Consider the following 16731-nt stretch of genomic DNA (forward strand, 5'->3'; position numbering starts at 1 on the left):
TTTACATTACAAACATTTTTTAAAAACTGGGTTCTAAGTATTTGTTTACTTTTTTTGTCTGTGAAATCTCTGAATGTAGAAACATTTGCAGAATGACCTACCACATCTAAATTCAACTAAAAAAAATAAATCACAGAAATATTATATGATCCAAATTAAGTGTTTTCTTGAAGAGAGAAAAAATAAAGAGCGTTGTATGTATTTCTATTCTGTTATATACACGAGCATATGGCAACTGAGTTCAACAGATATCCATCCTTTTCGTGTGGCTTTAACTCCATTCCTTATGTTTGGTCAGGGGCTGGCAGAATTTGCCAGGTAATGGTGAGGAGGCTGAATGAACCTGTGAATAGATTCTAGAGCTTGTGGCAGTTTTGCCCATGGATGCCTGGAGACTAGGGAACCTGTTAAATTCTACACCAAATAATAAACTTATAATAATAAACACTATAACACTGATGTTCCTGCTCCTTTCTTTTTTCTGACTGCTGAAGCACAGGCTGCTCTGACCCTGAGGTGGCTCACTACTCAATTGTGTATCTAAATTTAAACCAGTATTATGGACAGCTAAGGAAGAAATATGATAATATGACAATAGGAACCCCTCCAAAAAACCCAGATCAAATTGTTAACAGAAGCCATAAAGGAAGCCAGACTCATTTAATCACAGGTAGCACTGAGATCCAATCCCAGCACAGAAAGTAAGTGTACCAGTGCATAGTACAAACTGCAATGGTTAGGTATGGGGCAGTTCAAGAAGCTCAAATTTCTTTTTGCAGGTCTTAAATAGTTTGCTTTTAAGCGCTTTCCATCCCTTTCTTGTGCTTCATTCTTCAAGCATATGAGAAACTGTAGCTTAATGTCCCTTCCATCCAGTAGCCAACAGCTGTACATGTATCTAGTTCTACGTCCTCTTAATGGTTTACTACCTACCAGATAATGTGCAGAAACGTACAGAAAGTTGTTTTACCATCTGTTATTACAACTCAGGCTTTCATAAATCAGACAGGTAAAATACATCAAAAGCAAAAGATAATAAACAGTGATCATAATTGAACTCAAACTGTCTTACCTGAGTAATTAAAAACTTTGTTATTCTCTCTGGCAATCTGCCCTTTTCACTTGACAAGATCATCTCCAGCATATCTCCATGGAGTTTTTCCATAACAACAAAGACTCTTTCTGGTGTCTCAAACATACACTCCAGATTTACAACTCCAGGATGATGAAGATTCTATTAAAGATAAATAAAGCACTAGATTTCCCACCATGATTGGTAGTTTTTATCATTATATAGCCAGACTTCAGATCCCCACCTAAACCAGACAATGTTTCAGTACTTGATAATTTAAACTGTATGCCTAAACTGTGGGCAACAGGCACAAAGTTTCTCAGCACAATACAGGAGAATGTATGAACTTCAAATTAGTTTAACAAACATACGTTTTCCTTATTGTGCCTGATGCTTAAAACTGCAGAAATTGTACCTCCTAATGTGACATTGACAATACATTTGTTCTTGGTTGTTTATGCAGATTAAGTAGCAAAAATACTAGTATTTTTTAAAAAACACTAGTGATCATCAGTTAAAATAAATATATTACCTGCTATTTATGGAAATAAAAAAGGGAGTTAATACAATAAAAAAGAAAAGAAAAATTACCTGTAAAATTGCAACTTCATTTCGAAGTTGGCTTTCCTGTTTAGTTGGAAATCTTAGTTTATCAATTATTTTAATGGCAACATCTCTTCCAGTTTTGCGATGTTTTCCTGCATTAATAAAACAAAAGGTCTCTATCAATTAACATGATTAATTATGAAAAGCGTTCTTTTTTCAGGGATTGTACAAGTGGTCACAACCAAGTAATTCTTAGTCTGCAGCTAATTCATTAAAAGTTTTGTGTCATTTCTCTTCTTTTCACCCTTTGACAACAGAACTTTTTTATTGTCACCTGAGAAAGCCGTTTAAACTTGGAAGAAACATACATATGGAAAGTCATCTCTGCACTTCAACAATATGGATGTAAAGCTAATTTTCTCATATCTACATCAGCAAAAGCTGCACTGTCTGCAACTGGTCAGTTGTTGGCTTAATCCTTCACTGGTAGCTCCAGACTCACAAATAATGAACTAAGTGATAGCCTTTAGGCATGTAAGTGCATGTCCCATGTTTATAAGAGAGTCAGAGATTCTTCAGTGAGAAACTTGTTAGTTCTCACTCAACACTGTTTCAAACAACAGCTGTACCTAAATACACCCCCAAAAACTGCTCAAAAAAAGAGGAAAAAGATGGAAAAAATTACTAAGAAAATTACTAACAAGCTACTGAAAAACAATAAAAAATACGTCACTATATCATGTCAAGAAAAACAGAAAGAAGAATAATTTTTTTTATCCATTATAGCTCTCAAAACCAACAGCTTTCTGCACTTCACCATTTTCTTTATTAGAACTGACAGAGAATATGAAGCTCTTGATATACACTGACCAACTACTGGGTAGAAAACTTCAAACTACAAAAAGACTTCATCAACATAAAGCATAATCACTATTTAATATATAAGGCTTTTATAAAACAATAGACATCTAATTTCTAGAACAAAACATTTCAGAGTCCAAATACTTTCACCATGCTAGAAAACTTCTATCTTAAGCACAATTGTGCAACAGAGCAAAGCCTTACCTCCATAAACAATTCCAAACTGTCCTGATCCCAATACCTCATCTGGGAAGATTTGGTACACGGTGCTAATATCCTGTTTATATAAACATAACAAATATTAAGCCTCGAGGATATGAAAACAGAATCTGTATTTCATTTGCTTTTTCTAGTGGGAAGTAGCATACATTTACTACAGCACATTTCAAAATATATTATCTGCCAAAAAAATTCAGGCAGGTTTTCTTACAAGCCACATTAACTGTAATTGCTGCAAAAGTTGAAATATCTTCAACAGGTTCACTGAGAGGGGTAAAATATTCCATTTGTGCCAGGGAGGGAGTACATGTCTCACTGATCCTTAGTGCCTTAACACAGGCTAAAGCATAAGCTGTTAGCAGATTCATCTGGGACACTCAAACATCAAATCTTGCAGCTCAGTGTTATTTTCCTGATATTTAACCAGCAGCATATACAACAAAGAGTAAAAGAATGCCTAGGAGTTTAAGATAAAGGCTGTCTTACTTCTTCTTAGGAAACAAATAGACACATCCCTTGCAGGCAATTTTGTGACAACTACCAGAGCTGTCCCAAAGCTTTAGTTGGCTGCAGGAAGTATCTATTTTTTAGCTCTGTCCATGAGACAAAACACAAGTAGTGTGACTGTTTACCTTGACCGCATGTCCTGTGTCTAACTGTCCTTGCATAAAAGAAATGCAGAGTTCTTTGTGTATTTGTAACAACACATTCAACTCTTCCTTTGGATAGAGTTTCATCTTCGTACAACAGAGAATATCTGACCTCTCAAAGATGACAGAAAATGGTATACTTATCAGGGCTTGCGGTCAGCTTTATGAAGTTCAGTTGACAAATTCCATGAAAATAATTTCTATACCTCACTTTTCCACTTGCTAATTAACATCCTGCAAAGATCCATAGTTAAAGTCTGTGTTCAGTGAAATTACCCATATATAATTCTTGCATCTCAAGAAAAGGTGCCATAAAGATGATTTTTGTCAAAAGTTAGCAAAGCTAATTGTTAAATTTCTACAAAATAACTGAGAAATGGCTGATGGGAACTCCTCTAACATTCCTCTTTGCAAAACAGATCAATGACTTGCCAGCTTAATCATAGCATGTCTAGCACCAGCATCCAGAGAACACTCACCACATTTTCTTGAACTTGGCAGTTTGACACAGAAATACTGATGGATATATCCCCTGGGGAAGAAAGCAAAATATACTTTAGATTGCTGTGCTTTTAGTTCGAACATGTAGTAATAGAAAATGACATTCACATTACATCAATATCTACTGACAGCTCTAGAAATTGTACCAATTAGGTCAGCTTGTTCATCTACCAGCTAATATAAAATTACACCAGCCCACAAACACGTGACTTGAACAACAGTTTTTCGGTGTATGGAAAAAACAGAATTATAAATTTCATTATTAATTTTTTAATACAGGATTCTCATCATTCCCATTTATAAGCTCCTTATTGCTTTTTTCCATTTTATTTTGAGGCTTTGTACCTCAGGCAAGTAACAACTGCAACTAGAGTAAACTGGTTTTATTTAGGCGATATAATTATAATTTTTATTTACAGAGTCATCTACAATGTATTTGATGCTATTCTGATGAAGGCAAATACACATTCAAATTAGACTGCATACTGTTACAAATAACACACATTTCAACTGGCTTAACAGACATTATCAAAACATATAATGGAAACAAAGTCTTGCACTTGTACTTTAATAAAACAAACAGCAGATCGAACCTCTACCAATTCAGAGCTTAGGATGCTGTCATTAGCATTTTGAACTGCAAACCTTCTGAGGGGTTCAGTAAAAGTTGAGAATATACCTACTGCTAACTGTACTACACAAAGACAACACTTTGGGGAGGAAAGAATGCTTCTTTCGAGCATTGCCACTTCTGTCTCCTACCTAGAATTCTGTTCATGTGGACTTTCATTTTCTTAGTAAAAATTTCAGCCTTATCAAAACCAGTGTCCCCTACTATAAATTCTTTTTTACACACTGAAGGCACTTGCTACTACCCATCAGCACTAATCCCGTTGCAGTAAGTAACATGGGTAACTTCTGTTTCATGTGGCTTATTCCCTTTCCTTAGGAAGACTGTTTTTGGAACAGAATGTTTCAGTTACCTAGAGGCTTTTTATCATTGACAATTTGTTTTCAAATGTATGTACTGCTGTATTTACATGAAAAAAAGCATGGACAAAGACATAGCCAAGTCTTACTTTGAGCAAGACAGAAGGTTGTTATCATTCTCACTCTCCACAGAAAATTGTTCTAAAGGTCTCAGACAACCTTAATTTTTGCACATATAACCCAAAAATAACTACTAACTTGCAAAAACATTTTTCAAACTTCCCAAGAGGGAGAGAAGACAGCTGTCATGCCCAGCCCAGCATTTCAGGTGATTTGTTTAGCTATGCTGTGCTCAAACCAGGGCCACTAGGCAACTAGACTCATGGAAATGACATACAGAATTTGACACTATTTTATGCAAGATCCCAGTAGAGAAAGCAAAGAACACTGCTGATCTTGTCTGATACGTGAGCTGTTGTGCCTGGAGATGCAAAGCCACAGGCTGTCATATTACTTGGTTTCTGAAGGGCTTGTGGTCTCATTAGCATTCTGTGCTGCACTAATAGCATCCAGATGTCAAGTGCTAAAGCGGGTGTATATTGCAACAAAAAGTCTAGTCCAAATTGTGTAGACATATCCAAATTCACTTTACACTGACTAGGCTGAGAAGAAGTAACAGAGCAGCCACAGCAGCTCATGCCTAGTAGTGAGGAATTGTTTACTCTGTGCTACTTTATTATCAGTACTCAAGCTAGATTTCAACAAGTTTCATATTTGGTTTACATAAACTGTCAACTTTGCTACAGAATTACACAAAGGTATGTAAATTGGAGGCAATGGTATACTCAGTCCTTTTGTTCCTGGGTATCACACATGCCTTGTGCTTAGAATAGCTTTCTTCACACCTGAGCTCTTTTCATCTCAGCATGGAACAATATTTCAGGCAGTTGTACAGCCAAATGTGATGAAAGGGACCATGTCATCTATGCTGCAGTGACCTAAAGGGTGAAGAGCTGCTTCTGCAGATAGTTAGAAATAAAAATTACAGTCGGGGAGAAAATCTATCAATTCCAAACTGGAGCTCAGAAAACTTAATCCCTCTGCACAAGGAGGTTGTTTCTCACGTCAGCAATATAAATTTGGATGAGATGCCTTACTAATATCATAACTATTTGCTCACTAACAAATCCGCACCTTGTATTAATGCAGATGTCCTACTATAAACCAAAAACATATGGATGAGAAACTGTGGTGTTTAAAAAAATATGCAGACAAGTAATAAGCCATGACAGGATAGCCTTTACCAGCTGCGCAATACTTCCTTTCAATGTGTGCAGAAGACTGAGCAATGTCATTTGTGATGTAACTTTACTTATCCAAAATGGAGGAAATGAATAAACTTACTGTGCAGGCTGGGTCCTGACCCAGTTGATGCCCCTTTAGGGATGACAGGCATCAAGGCATGCTGTATTGCCATCTCCCACATTCGTGCCACGTCGATGCCAACACCACTGCTGATAACACTGCTATTCAGTGGAACACTTGAGAGGTTTTCTATGTTTTCTCCAACATAATAGACTATATTTGCTGTGCTTATTTCAAAACAATGAGGATTGGCCCCTTGAGGCAGCAAAGTGAAAGTTTTTGCAGGTTCCAGAGACAAAATTTCAGACAGTGGGATTTCCTAAAATGAAGAAAATATTTTACTTCCTGCGTACAGATTATCAACATATAAAACTAAAGCATGAATTTTATTTAAGTAATTGATGATATTAGCCATTACTTTTTACCACATGCTTCTTCTACAAAAAAAAAAAAGGCTCTTGTAACCTGAAACTGTGACACAGAGGACTGTTAATGGTAAAACACTAAAGGTTTCTTTCCAAGACCAAGTAGAACTTCAATTATTTACCTGAATGCATCAAAGAGAGTAGTGAGGTTCCTTCACAAAAAAAGCAAGATCATGCAGATATCAACAGAACTCCATTAGAAAATAAAACCCTGTTGACTTCCTGTATAAAAACTTTCTATTTCCACAACATGTATTTTACAGGTCCTTGCTAGCTGACATCGTTCTGATCAGAGACTTGCTTGTGAAAAGCAAAACACATAAATGCAGATTAAATAATAAAACCCCCCACAGATAGAAGTTATACTACTAGTTTACTTTTAGTAAGTATCAATTTAGCAATTCAGTCCTTATATTCCTCTGGTATAAAAAGAGATTGAAAAATATTCCTTACTTTGTAATATTTGCTTCCAGTATCATTTTGAAAAAGTGTAATGCATTTGCTGTCCAGCCTCCAGTAGTGTCGCTTCCTCTGCAATGAAAAACAAGTGAAAAATAGTTCTAACACTTTCAAAGTAAATTAATGAAACGTTCATTTTTCAAAAACACCACTGCCAAACTGTTTCACTTTAGTTTGAAGAGGTGTATTGTGAATGATAAAGATTCATTTGCTATTACAAGATTTTAATGAAAACTTTATAGCTGAATTTAAGAGTTATAGGGCCATGCTCTTTCCTTTCAGTAATAGCTCTGTTAAAACTGTACAAGTTTTAAAAATCTAAAATGTCATTTTGACGTCTGCATTACACTCAGCATAATTTGCTACCAATATGCTCCTAAAATAATTAAAATTTCTTTTTGTATCACTTATAACAGCCCAGTTTGTTTTTTGAAGGTCACATACTAGAGGCTTTATTCTTGTTTTAGCAGGTTGGAATGAAAATAACTTTTTTCTATGCTAAATCTACTTTACAAAAGTCTCAAGTCAACTAGCAGTGAGGTATCTGGGAGACTGCAGCTGAAAGGTAAAAGCTACTTTACAGAACCGCTACTGTGTTAACATTATGTTTTACTTCCTTCAGAATGTCTCTACATTTGGCTTCCTATAATGCAACAGACATATTCAAATGTTTTTTGTATGTTTTAACTGTCTCCTGTTCTTATAAGCAGTGCCAGTCCTTAGTTATGACAAGAGTCGGGACCTTAGGAATCATGAAATTGCAAAAAATGCCTCACATGAGTGACTGCAAATTCACAAAGTATTGTTAGAATTTGATTCTGTGCTATCATATAGTATGTACAGTAAGATAGGTCTTAACATTTCTTACCAGTGTGTCCTTGCTTGTATAGTGAACCATCCAACCCTCCTTCATTACTGTGCTACTTCTCCTTTTTGTGTGCTTCACAGACTGTACAATTCTCATTAATGGAATATTGTTGCTGGTTGAAGGGCTTAAGAATAAATCATTAAAGGCTTTTAAAAAGAAGAAAACTCTGGACAAAATGAAAAAAACTCTTTTAAAATAGAATATATATATATATACATACACACACACATACACACACACACACACACACTATATCCACATTTATTTTTATAATTGCTAGCAGACCAGGACTGCACACTATTTAGTTTTGCCATTCCAAGTATTATGAAAATGAAAGATTACGAAGAAAAAAGATAGCAATGCCACATCATAAGAATGTCAAAGACCTTATGAAGGCTTACACACACTCTTCCAAAAATATTCCTCAGGATGAGCTCAGAAAATGGGCAAATGACTAGAGCCTCATCTAGGCTATGGGAGCCATAGCTCAAGCCTGTGCTATGTATCATTCAGATCAGTACTTGATCTTGAATCTCTCATAACCTGTCCATCAGATTACTGTCCTATGATCTTCCTTGGGTTCAAACACACAATGGAGTGTTTGAATTTACAGAGTAGAAAATGTGTCAGCTGCCCAGCTGCACATGCCCTGGCCAGGCACAGCAGAGAATCTGCTGGAACCTCTCAGAGAAAGAGGTTTAAGCTAACACATTTTACCCATAAAGACTTAAAGTGACACCCTACTGCCTTGCCCTGTGGGGTATGCACAGGGCAACTTTCCCCCACTCAGCTGACACACAGTAAGTCGGGGAGGCAGGGGAACGTGACAGTATGCCTGACAGCACTGTCAGACAAAAACTGGTAGTAACCAGATGCAACAAAGCCCATCTTCCTTGCTGTTAGAGTTAACAATTCCTAAAGCAGGTTCTGTGTAGTGGAATATGGACTCCATCTACTTCAATCCTAAACATGAATGCTTAGTTATTTCTGGCAGAACTTTAAACAGTGATGATGCGTTGTATGTGAATACACAGCACATAAAGAACTCATGTATTCTGCCCTGCTAGCAAAGCTATCAGTACAACAACTCCAACAAAAAAAGGTTGAAACTGCTCAGGAAAAGAATAATGTTAAATTTCCACAGTTGTTGTGACTGTGGATGTCTGCAGATGGCCCTGCTTCACTGTAACGCATCCTGGAAATAAGAAACGTTTTATGAATTGGTAGTTTCCCATCAAAATGCAAAAAGTGCGCTGTCATAAAGTGTCAATAAGTCTGTAACATACAGCTACCATCTCTTTTTTGCCTAAAAATGATCAAACTATCTACAGTTCCTATTTAACTACTCTTGTCTGTACTGACAAAAGGTTTACTTTTTATTTGTCTTTTATAGATCACTTAAAAATATCCATGCATATGGAAACTACCCTTAGAAATAACTGGGGGAAGGTATCACTGGAAATACAGGAATGTCCTTCAAATAGTAAAACGTGTTCCTTAATTATGAATTTTTATTAGTATAACTTGGCATTTTTATTTTGAAAACCTGCAATGCTGTCCATTTAATACAACTTGGACGTTTAAAATGTTCTATGACATTTATTTTGGGATATACGCACAGGCTTACATTCCAATACTACAAGATGTGTACAAATCATGTCTAGCAGATAAATATGACAGCAGTTCACCGCTGCAGGAAGTAAAACTGCATATTGTTGAAATGGATTGCTTTCTATTAGTGCAACAGGTGTATGATACTAATAGAGAATTAAGGAGAACATGTTACTGAAAGAGACTCCCAGTAAGCAAACTAAAAGAGGAAATTTCGGGTCAAACAGACCTATGAAAGAAAAATATTCTTTAATTCTTAAAGGTATAGATCCCTTGCATCAAGGAAATTACAGATGAAATTCCCTGACAGTGAATAATCCCCACTTTTTCCCTACTATTCAGACAGTTCCAGTAACTGAATAATGCTTTCTTCTATTCAGACATTTCTGAGGAATGTTGCACAACTCAGTTCCTATTTTCCCTCCTGAGAAATCATTTTGAAGCACTAATCTATCTTGTAACTTGCTTCAAATTACTACTTCAAGTTTGTCAAACTTTCCTTTTTGCTGAAGGCATCTAAAAATACAAACAATTCATCTAGATCTGATATACCACAGCCACTTATACAAATTTTTTTTGTTTATTTAAATGAGCAGGCACTGTGCTATTAGTCAGGGGAAAGATGCTTTGGAAAACAAATAAGTAAAAAATAAATGAATAAATAATTTACTATTGCTCATGCACAAATAGTTTCACATCACTTTCATATGAGAACAGACCTGTAACAACTATTCGTCCATCAGTTTTCAAGTGCTACTTCACTGTGACAATAATTTCCAAGCTTCTCTTAAATTACTAATGCATGTAATCAGTGAAGCAATCTCACTGAAATTTAAGAACCACCACATATCACCAGTACTTTCCAAGCCCATGTAGATTCCCGCTTCATCCCTAGAGACAATACTTACAAATGAACACAAAAGAAGATGGAAGGTACACTTACTCCCCAGCTCACCTGATCATCCTGTTAGATTCATCGTGATCCAGATCAGCATCTTGCATTTCCCCGTTGTCACTATGGCATCCTGTCATGGACATCTCTGAATCGTGAGCCATAGATTCTTCCATGTCATCCATAAAACCACTGTTTCTTTCACTGTCATTGTCATCACTCCCTTCTTCCATGACCACATCAGACTCAGCCCCAGGACTAAGAAGATCTGCAATATAATTTCTCAAGTTATTATCGGAAAACATACAATACTCTGATCACAACATCCTGGCGTATTTTAAGCTTCCGAAAAACTCAGGTTCTCTTTGGAACTCTATTGCCTGCATCTGTCTCTACTCAGCACTCTGTGTACTGATGAAATGTGGCATTTAACCAGTCATTTAGAAAATCACTACAGAAAACTGAAAAAGCATCAAAGCAAAATTTTTTCAAAAATACAACTTTTTAATAAAAATGCTAAAGTCAAAGCAGAATTTCTAATCCATGGGCTTCTATCGAAGATTCTATACTCATGAGCTTTATTTCTGAGATCTTCTGGCAGATTTTCTATGCAGCTCAAATGTTGTGTACTGGCTTGATGGTTGCTGGCAGGTTCCAGCTGCAAAATGATGCTAGAATTATTTCAAAACTAAACATTTTGTAATATGATGATATGACAGTGAACTACTGAAATAAGTCCCAAGACAACTATTTATGTGAACTGTATGTTCCTTTGCACCAGGGTTTTCTGTGAAGCCTACACAAAATGGCTCAGTAATCAATACTACTGAAATAACAATCCCTGCCTTTAGAAAAGAAATATTAAATAAGCATCAAAATCAAAGCATTGCTACTTTGTACCTGGAACACAAAAAGGAACAGAAAAAAACCCTATTTACTTAAGGATTCATATTACAAAGAACCAAACATACATCTCCCCCAAAAAACCCTCAAAATAAAAAAGCCATTTTGTTGAAACTCCACTTGTTCCTACACAGTCTGTGATCTAACATGTCAAAATCATCAGTCCAGTCAGAGAGTAAAGACAGCATTAGTTTTTCTGGGACGTTGTGGTGTTTCAGAAATTTGCAGTAAGGTTAAAATCACATGGAACACATCAAATAGAAACTTTTTCCTAATTGAGTAGAGGAAGGTTCTTGACAGTCAATGTAGGCAATGTCCCATAAGTAAAAAGCACACTGAATTAGATGACAGCAAAATCTTTGGAATTGATGGCATTTCACTGAAACTGGAAGTGCACAGCTGGAAGGTTTGTTTCCATGTACAGTAGTCTTAAGATATTTGGATATAAATTACTGATATGTGATTAAAAGACACATTATATTTCATCACTAGCAAAACCAGTCATTCAGTCATTCAGTGCAAGGTTCTCTCTCTGCTATTCCTACAACACTTTTAAAATCTCTATTTTTAATAAACATACAATCAGTTAAATAACTCCCTATATTTAGTATATAATGTGTTTACCAATGGCACCATACTTGGAATTTTATTGCTTCAGCTTTTCCTTCACTTACTATTTTGGGGAAGATTTATCACACAGCAGATGGACAGTGACAGATACTGGTTTTATTTATTAAGTTTGAAAATAATGTGTACCAAATTACTGTGAAAATAAAAATGTGATACAGGATGAAATTGCCTTTGATAATCCCCAGAACTCTGTATGAGTCATTTAGGACACAAGAGTTCTACTATGATCCTACAGATACATACTATGGATATTATTTGGTGTATAAAAGCCAAATTCTATAAATGAGAGCTTCAAGGAGTATACTTGGAGTAAGCCTAGAGTACGTGTTCTCACCCCAAGTGATTGTGCACAAGCTTTCCTCAAACTATCACTTCTCATCAGCCCAGCATCAGGTTCATGTGTAGGAGGTTAAGTCCAAACAAAAGCAGTGTGTTGTTTGTGAAGCAAAGGTGGGAAGAGGGCAGAGAGCGTGTGTTGGAGGCATGATATACAGCTGCCTCAGGTGGAAAGAGGGAACTTGCAGGAGTAATTCAGAAACAAATGTAAATTTTGTTCATTTAGTCCAGCCATGCAGAAATAAAGTTTACCTTCCTTCCCGTCTTCTCATAGCACTTTAGATTAATCATTCCTCTCTAAAACTGCATTTATGCAGGAGAAAATTATCATTTATAAGCAGATTTTGTTACTTTCTCTGACTGCAAATCTCAGGGAAACTCTACACTGTTATCAATGGAATTAACATTTTTTTTTAGCATATTTAGTTCTTGGATTTGAAAATCAAGCTACAAACTTCCATAAGCCTCATTACTTGCATTCCTGAAGAAATAGTTGTGTTGTGGGATGGTTAATGTTTAAATGAGGTATAAATGATGAAAGATTTAAAAAAAAAATAATAGTGACTCCAAGAGTCCAGTGCGAGGTGCATCAGAGAGGACATGCAGTAGGAGTACATCAACTTTCCAGAAAATCATGCACCTTATCACATTTCAAGTGGGATACTCAGTATTTGTAGTAATGTTGCCATTAAACATAAAAGCTTTGTAGTGATACAGTCACACTACTATGAGAAATACTATGAAAAATATTAATTAACATTCCTAATTTTGAAAGTTCTTGGTATGTCTTCAATAAAGTAGATCACTTGCCTCGCAAGGTAATACCTTATTAATCTCAGAAGCAGTTTAGGCTGACAACTTAACACAGTAATATGCATTAGAAACTGAACACTTCACCACACTTCTCCTTCCCTTATCACATAGAAAAGTGACATTTTCAAGGCAATCAACAACTCATCTACAACCACCCTTTTTTTTCTCCAGTACCGTCTGTCGAGCCTACCCATACACCCCTATACTTAACACCAAACCAACAGCAAATGCATGGGAAAATCAGCAGATAGTCAAGCCTTTATTTCTGGCAACGGATATGATTAGTTTTATGCCAACAGTGAGAGGTGGAATTTTTTCCTGGAGGGCATTCCCAGTTCTTCTATGTATGCTTTTCCTTCTCAGGAAGATTATCCTTAACCACTTTTTTCCCCCCCTCCTTAGATTAAAAGGCAATTTTGTGCTTCTATCTGACAGGTAAATGCCAACTTCCCACGTGTGGCTTTTGGCTTTCCTCTGGCATTCTGCATTGAACAGGCTATCTGCATTCAACCCAGTTTTTTGCTCCTGACATCACCTCTGTGGCAGGTCACAGTTTTACATTTCTCTTTTATTCAGCTGATGGTTTAAACAATGACAGGAACAACTGTTAAGACAACTTACCCCCATTAATGGCAACTTCCCCCAGGCAGTTATTCGGCACTTTAGGAGCACAGCGTTTGTGACAGTTGAACCTACAGTCTGTTAAGTAAACAATGGACACAGTAAGATTAATTTTCTGTGACACAATTATATTTTTTCCTGCTATCCAGCCTGGAGATGGCAAGCCCTATAATGTCATTAATACAAGTTACATCTCCAGAGAGAGTGCATTAGCCTGGCTGCACACTGTCTGTCAGTGGAATGGACAGGATGAAGCTTCTAGAAGCATGTTTCCCTCAGGGGCAAAAAAAGCATTTCCAAGGATAGCTGGGTGGAGGCACTACTGCAGCCAAAGCATGTGCTCAACACATCTAGGGGAGTGATGGGAAGACCCAAGTGCTTGGCTACAAAGCCAGAGCTGCTTTTCCAGTGAAAGAAGCAGATTGGGCAGTAATGTATCTGCTGCAGTTTATGAGACTGACTACATATCAAACACCGGTGACTGAAAATTGAAACAGGAGAACCCCAGCCAACAATTTTAAGTGAGAAAATATTTGTTCTTTACATCTCAAAGCAACTTCTAGACAGCTTGCAATTGAGGGTTCCTTCAATTCCTTCCCTGTTTTCCAGATATTTTAATTTCACTCTACTTCTTTCATATGTGTAAGTAGCACTTCATTAGATGTCGTGTTAACTGTTTTCTTTTGGCTTATGAACACATTTAACTTAAACTAAGAGCTGTAACTTACTAACACACCTGGAAAAAACTCAGGAAGGAAAAAATAGGTTGCCTATATACTTGTAATTATTTAAGACTGATCCAAAAAACAACCGAGGTACAGTAGTACCAAACTACAGGTAATTTTTTTTTTTTAAATCAGGTTAATATTTGCTTAGGTCACCAGGATTCAAAATGAACCGAAACAGGTGATGCCCTTATAGAGATTTTGCTTTAGTTAAATTGAATCAGAATCACACCTTAAATTAAATGAATGCAGCTTTGAATTTCTGCAGGGTTCAAAGAAGCAACACTAAGTATACTGATTAATTTTATGATAATTATTGTTTATTTTATTGAAAGAAAGGCGATTTTAAGGATCTAATAGCCAACATAACTAACAGCATAGCATGAACAACACTTTGTATTTACAGGCACTCTAGCTGGCTAAGGTGAGCCAGCAATCTAGGCTACAATCCAAAGGGTCTGACTCAATTCAGCACCTACTAAGGTACAACAGCATGGAGACTTCAGAGCACATTAGTCACACTGAAAAAAATGTGAGTTTAAATTTCCATATAGCCAATCTTATTTTATTTCCATTACAACTTCCCCAAAACCCTGAACTGCTGGGACTCTAACATATGCTTCAAGTCACGCATAAGACTTTTTAGATTGAAAACAATGAAGATAAGAACACAGTCCTTTCTGTTAACTATTAAGCTGTTAGCACAGGCTCACCTAATGCCAAATACAAGATAATCTACACCTGAATGAAAAATATAAGCTACTGCAGATACACCAAAGGGTAAGAATGAACAGCCATGCAGCCAGCTCCTGCAGAATACCAACTACTGTAATTTTGACTCCAGCTTAATCCAATGTAATTGTACATGTGCCAACACCTAGATAGTTTAGTGAGGAAATCATGAATAAGCCTACATAGTAACTACTCAAACACTAATTTAGTAATTTCATTATGCTTACCTTTTATGTTCCTAAAGGACATTTACTTACCTTTGCACTGCAAACCCTGTCTAAAAAGCCCTTTGAGAAGCTTCTTGCAGTACTGGCAAACCGTTGGACGTGTGTAAGAATGGATGACAAAAGTGTGAGGCACTTTAACCTTAGACAGTAAAATCTTGTCTAGCTGAATAGGTCGTCCAATGTAAGACTGTGAATTTGACCTCTTCTCTCGCCCAGTGAATGATTCTGATGGTGTCTTTTGCTGTGAAATATATAAAAATAATTGTATTCATTTTTAAAAGAATATCATATTCATATAGTCAGTCACTTCAGGAACACTAAGTCTTATGTCGTAAGAAGTCATCTAAGTGCCTTTAAGCACTAATACAACATGCATCACACTATTCTCAGGCTGCTTCCGAAAAATGTGAATGGTACTGAACAACAGCTTTGCCAACACTACTATCATTCGTTTCACATTGTGACTTAAACAGGTTTTTATTCAAAGAATAAATGTTTTTCAATCAAAATGAAAATACTCAACAAAAATTTCTCAGAAAAGTATTTTGTATTCTGAAAAAAAAAAAGCCAATTTTACTTCTGTTATTTTCTGTTTTACATCAAATGCAACTTTCAAAGGCTGTATTTTTTGTATAAACATTAAGAAAATTATTACCTTATTCTATGTGCATGCAGGTTTTTTATAGAAAAAAGATTAATATTTTCTATCCCCTTTATTTATAATATTTGCTATCACTAACCTTGCCACATTTAGATAATGCACAATTGATCACAATAGGTATTTAAATGCACATATATATAAATATGTATGAAGTGAGACACCCAGTGAGGTATGGAATCCAAAGAAGTATTCCTGGAAGAAAAGAGTTACCTTATTTTCTCTACTAAGTTCATTTAGATGTACAAATGGTAATTACCCCAGAAAACAACTCATCCAGAAAACTGCTTTCTCCTAATACTTGCCCTTGAGAAACAACCAAACTACACCAACAATTAACATGGAAAGGAGGAAAAAAGTGACAAGATGCAGCTTGATCATTTAAAACTCGACATCTTCTGACCATTATCTGCAAATAATCTGATAACTGAAGGCTAGAAAACAAGTCGTTCACAATGAGCCTGCACTGCTCAAAAACTATAGCAGCTGAAACTTAAGATAGACCTAACCTGAAAAGCTGTTTAGCTTCAAACAAATAATGTTACAACTGAGAAGGTTGATTGGTTACTATTCCCTGGTCAATCAAATATAGAAATACATTTTTGTATGCTTCTGAGAATCTTGGAGTAAAGAGGAATTTACAAGTCATTTTGATGACAGAAGAATCTAAGGAATTCTAGCCTTTGC

The 16731-nt window shown here is 36.1% G+C and overlaps 1 protein-coding gene across 5 annotated transcripts in view; it reads right to left on the bottom strand.

Annotated features, from left to right (window-relative positions):
* The window catches only part of PRKD1 (protein kinase D1), a 128961-nt gene that overhangs the window by 13297 nt on the left and 98933 nt on the right, over positions 1-16731 (bottom strand). For all 5 annotated transcript variants that reach the window (XM_027709344.1, XM_027709379.1, XM_027709369.1 and 2 more), the window contains 10 exons: positions 15417-15627; positions 13703-13780; positions 10463-10667; positions 7897-8020; positions 7023-7100; positions 6184-6463; positions 3828-3880; positions 2684-2756; positions 1664-1770; positions 1073-1234 (listed from right to left, as the gene is read on the bottom strand). In XM_027709344.1, the coding sequence (XP_027565145.1) occupies positions 1073-1234; positions 1664-1770; positions 2684-2756; positions 3828-3880; positions 6184-6463; positions 7023-7100; positions 7897-8020; positions 10463-10667; positions 13703-13780; positions 15417-15627 (1371 nt within the window). The remainder of the gene's footprint in view (positions 1-1072; positions 1235-1663; positions 1771-2683; positions 2757-3827; positions 3881-6183; positions 6464-7022; positions 7101-7896; positions 8021-10462; positions 10668-13702; positions 13781-15416; positions 15628-16731) is intronic.

Source organism: Neopelma chrysocephalum, unplaced genomic scaffold (assembly GCF_003984885.1).
Source record: "Neopelma chrysocephalum unplaced genomic scaffold, ASM398488v2 Primary Assembly neopelma1_24, whole genome shotgun sequence".
In the NCBI taxonomy this organism is placed as follows: Eukaryota; Metazoa; Chordata; class Aves; order Passeriformes; family Pipridae; genus Neopelma; species Neopelma chrysocephalum.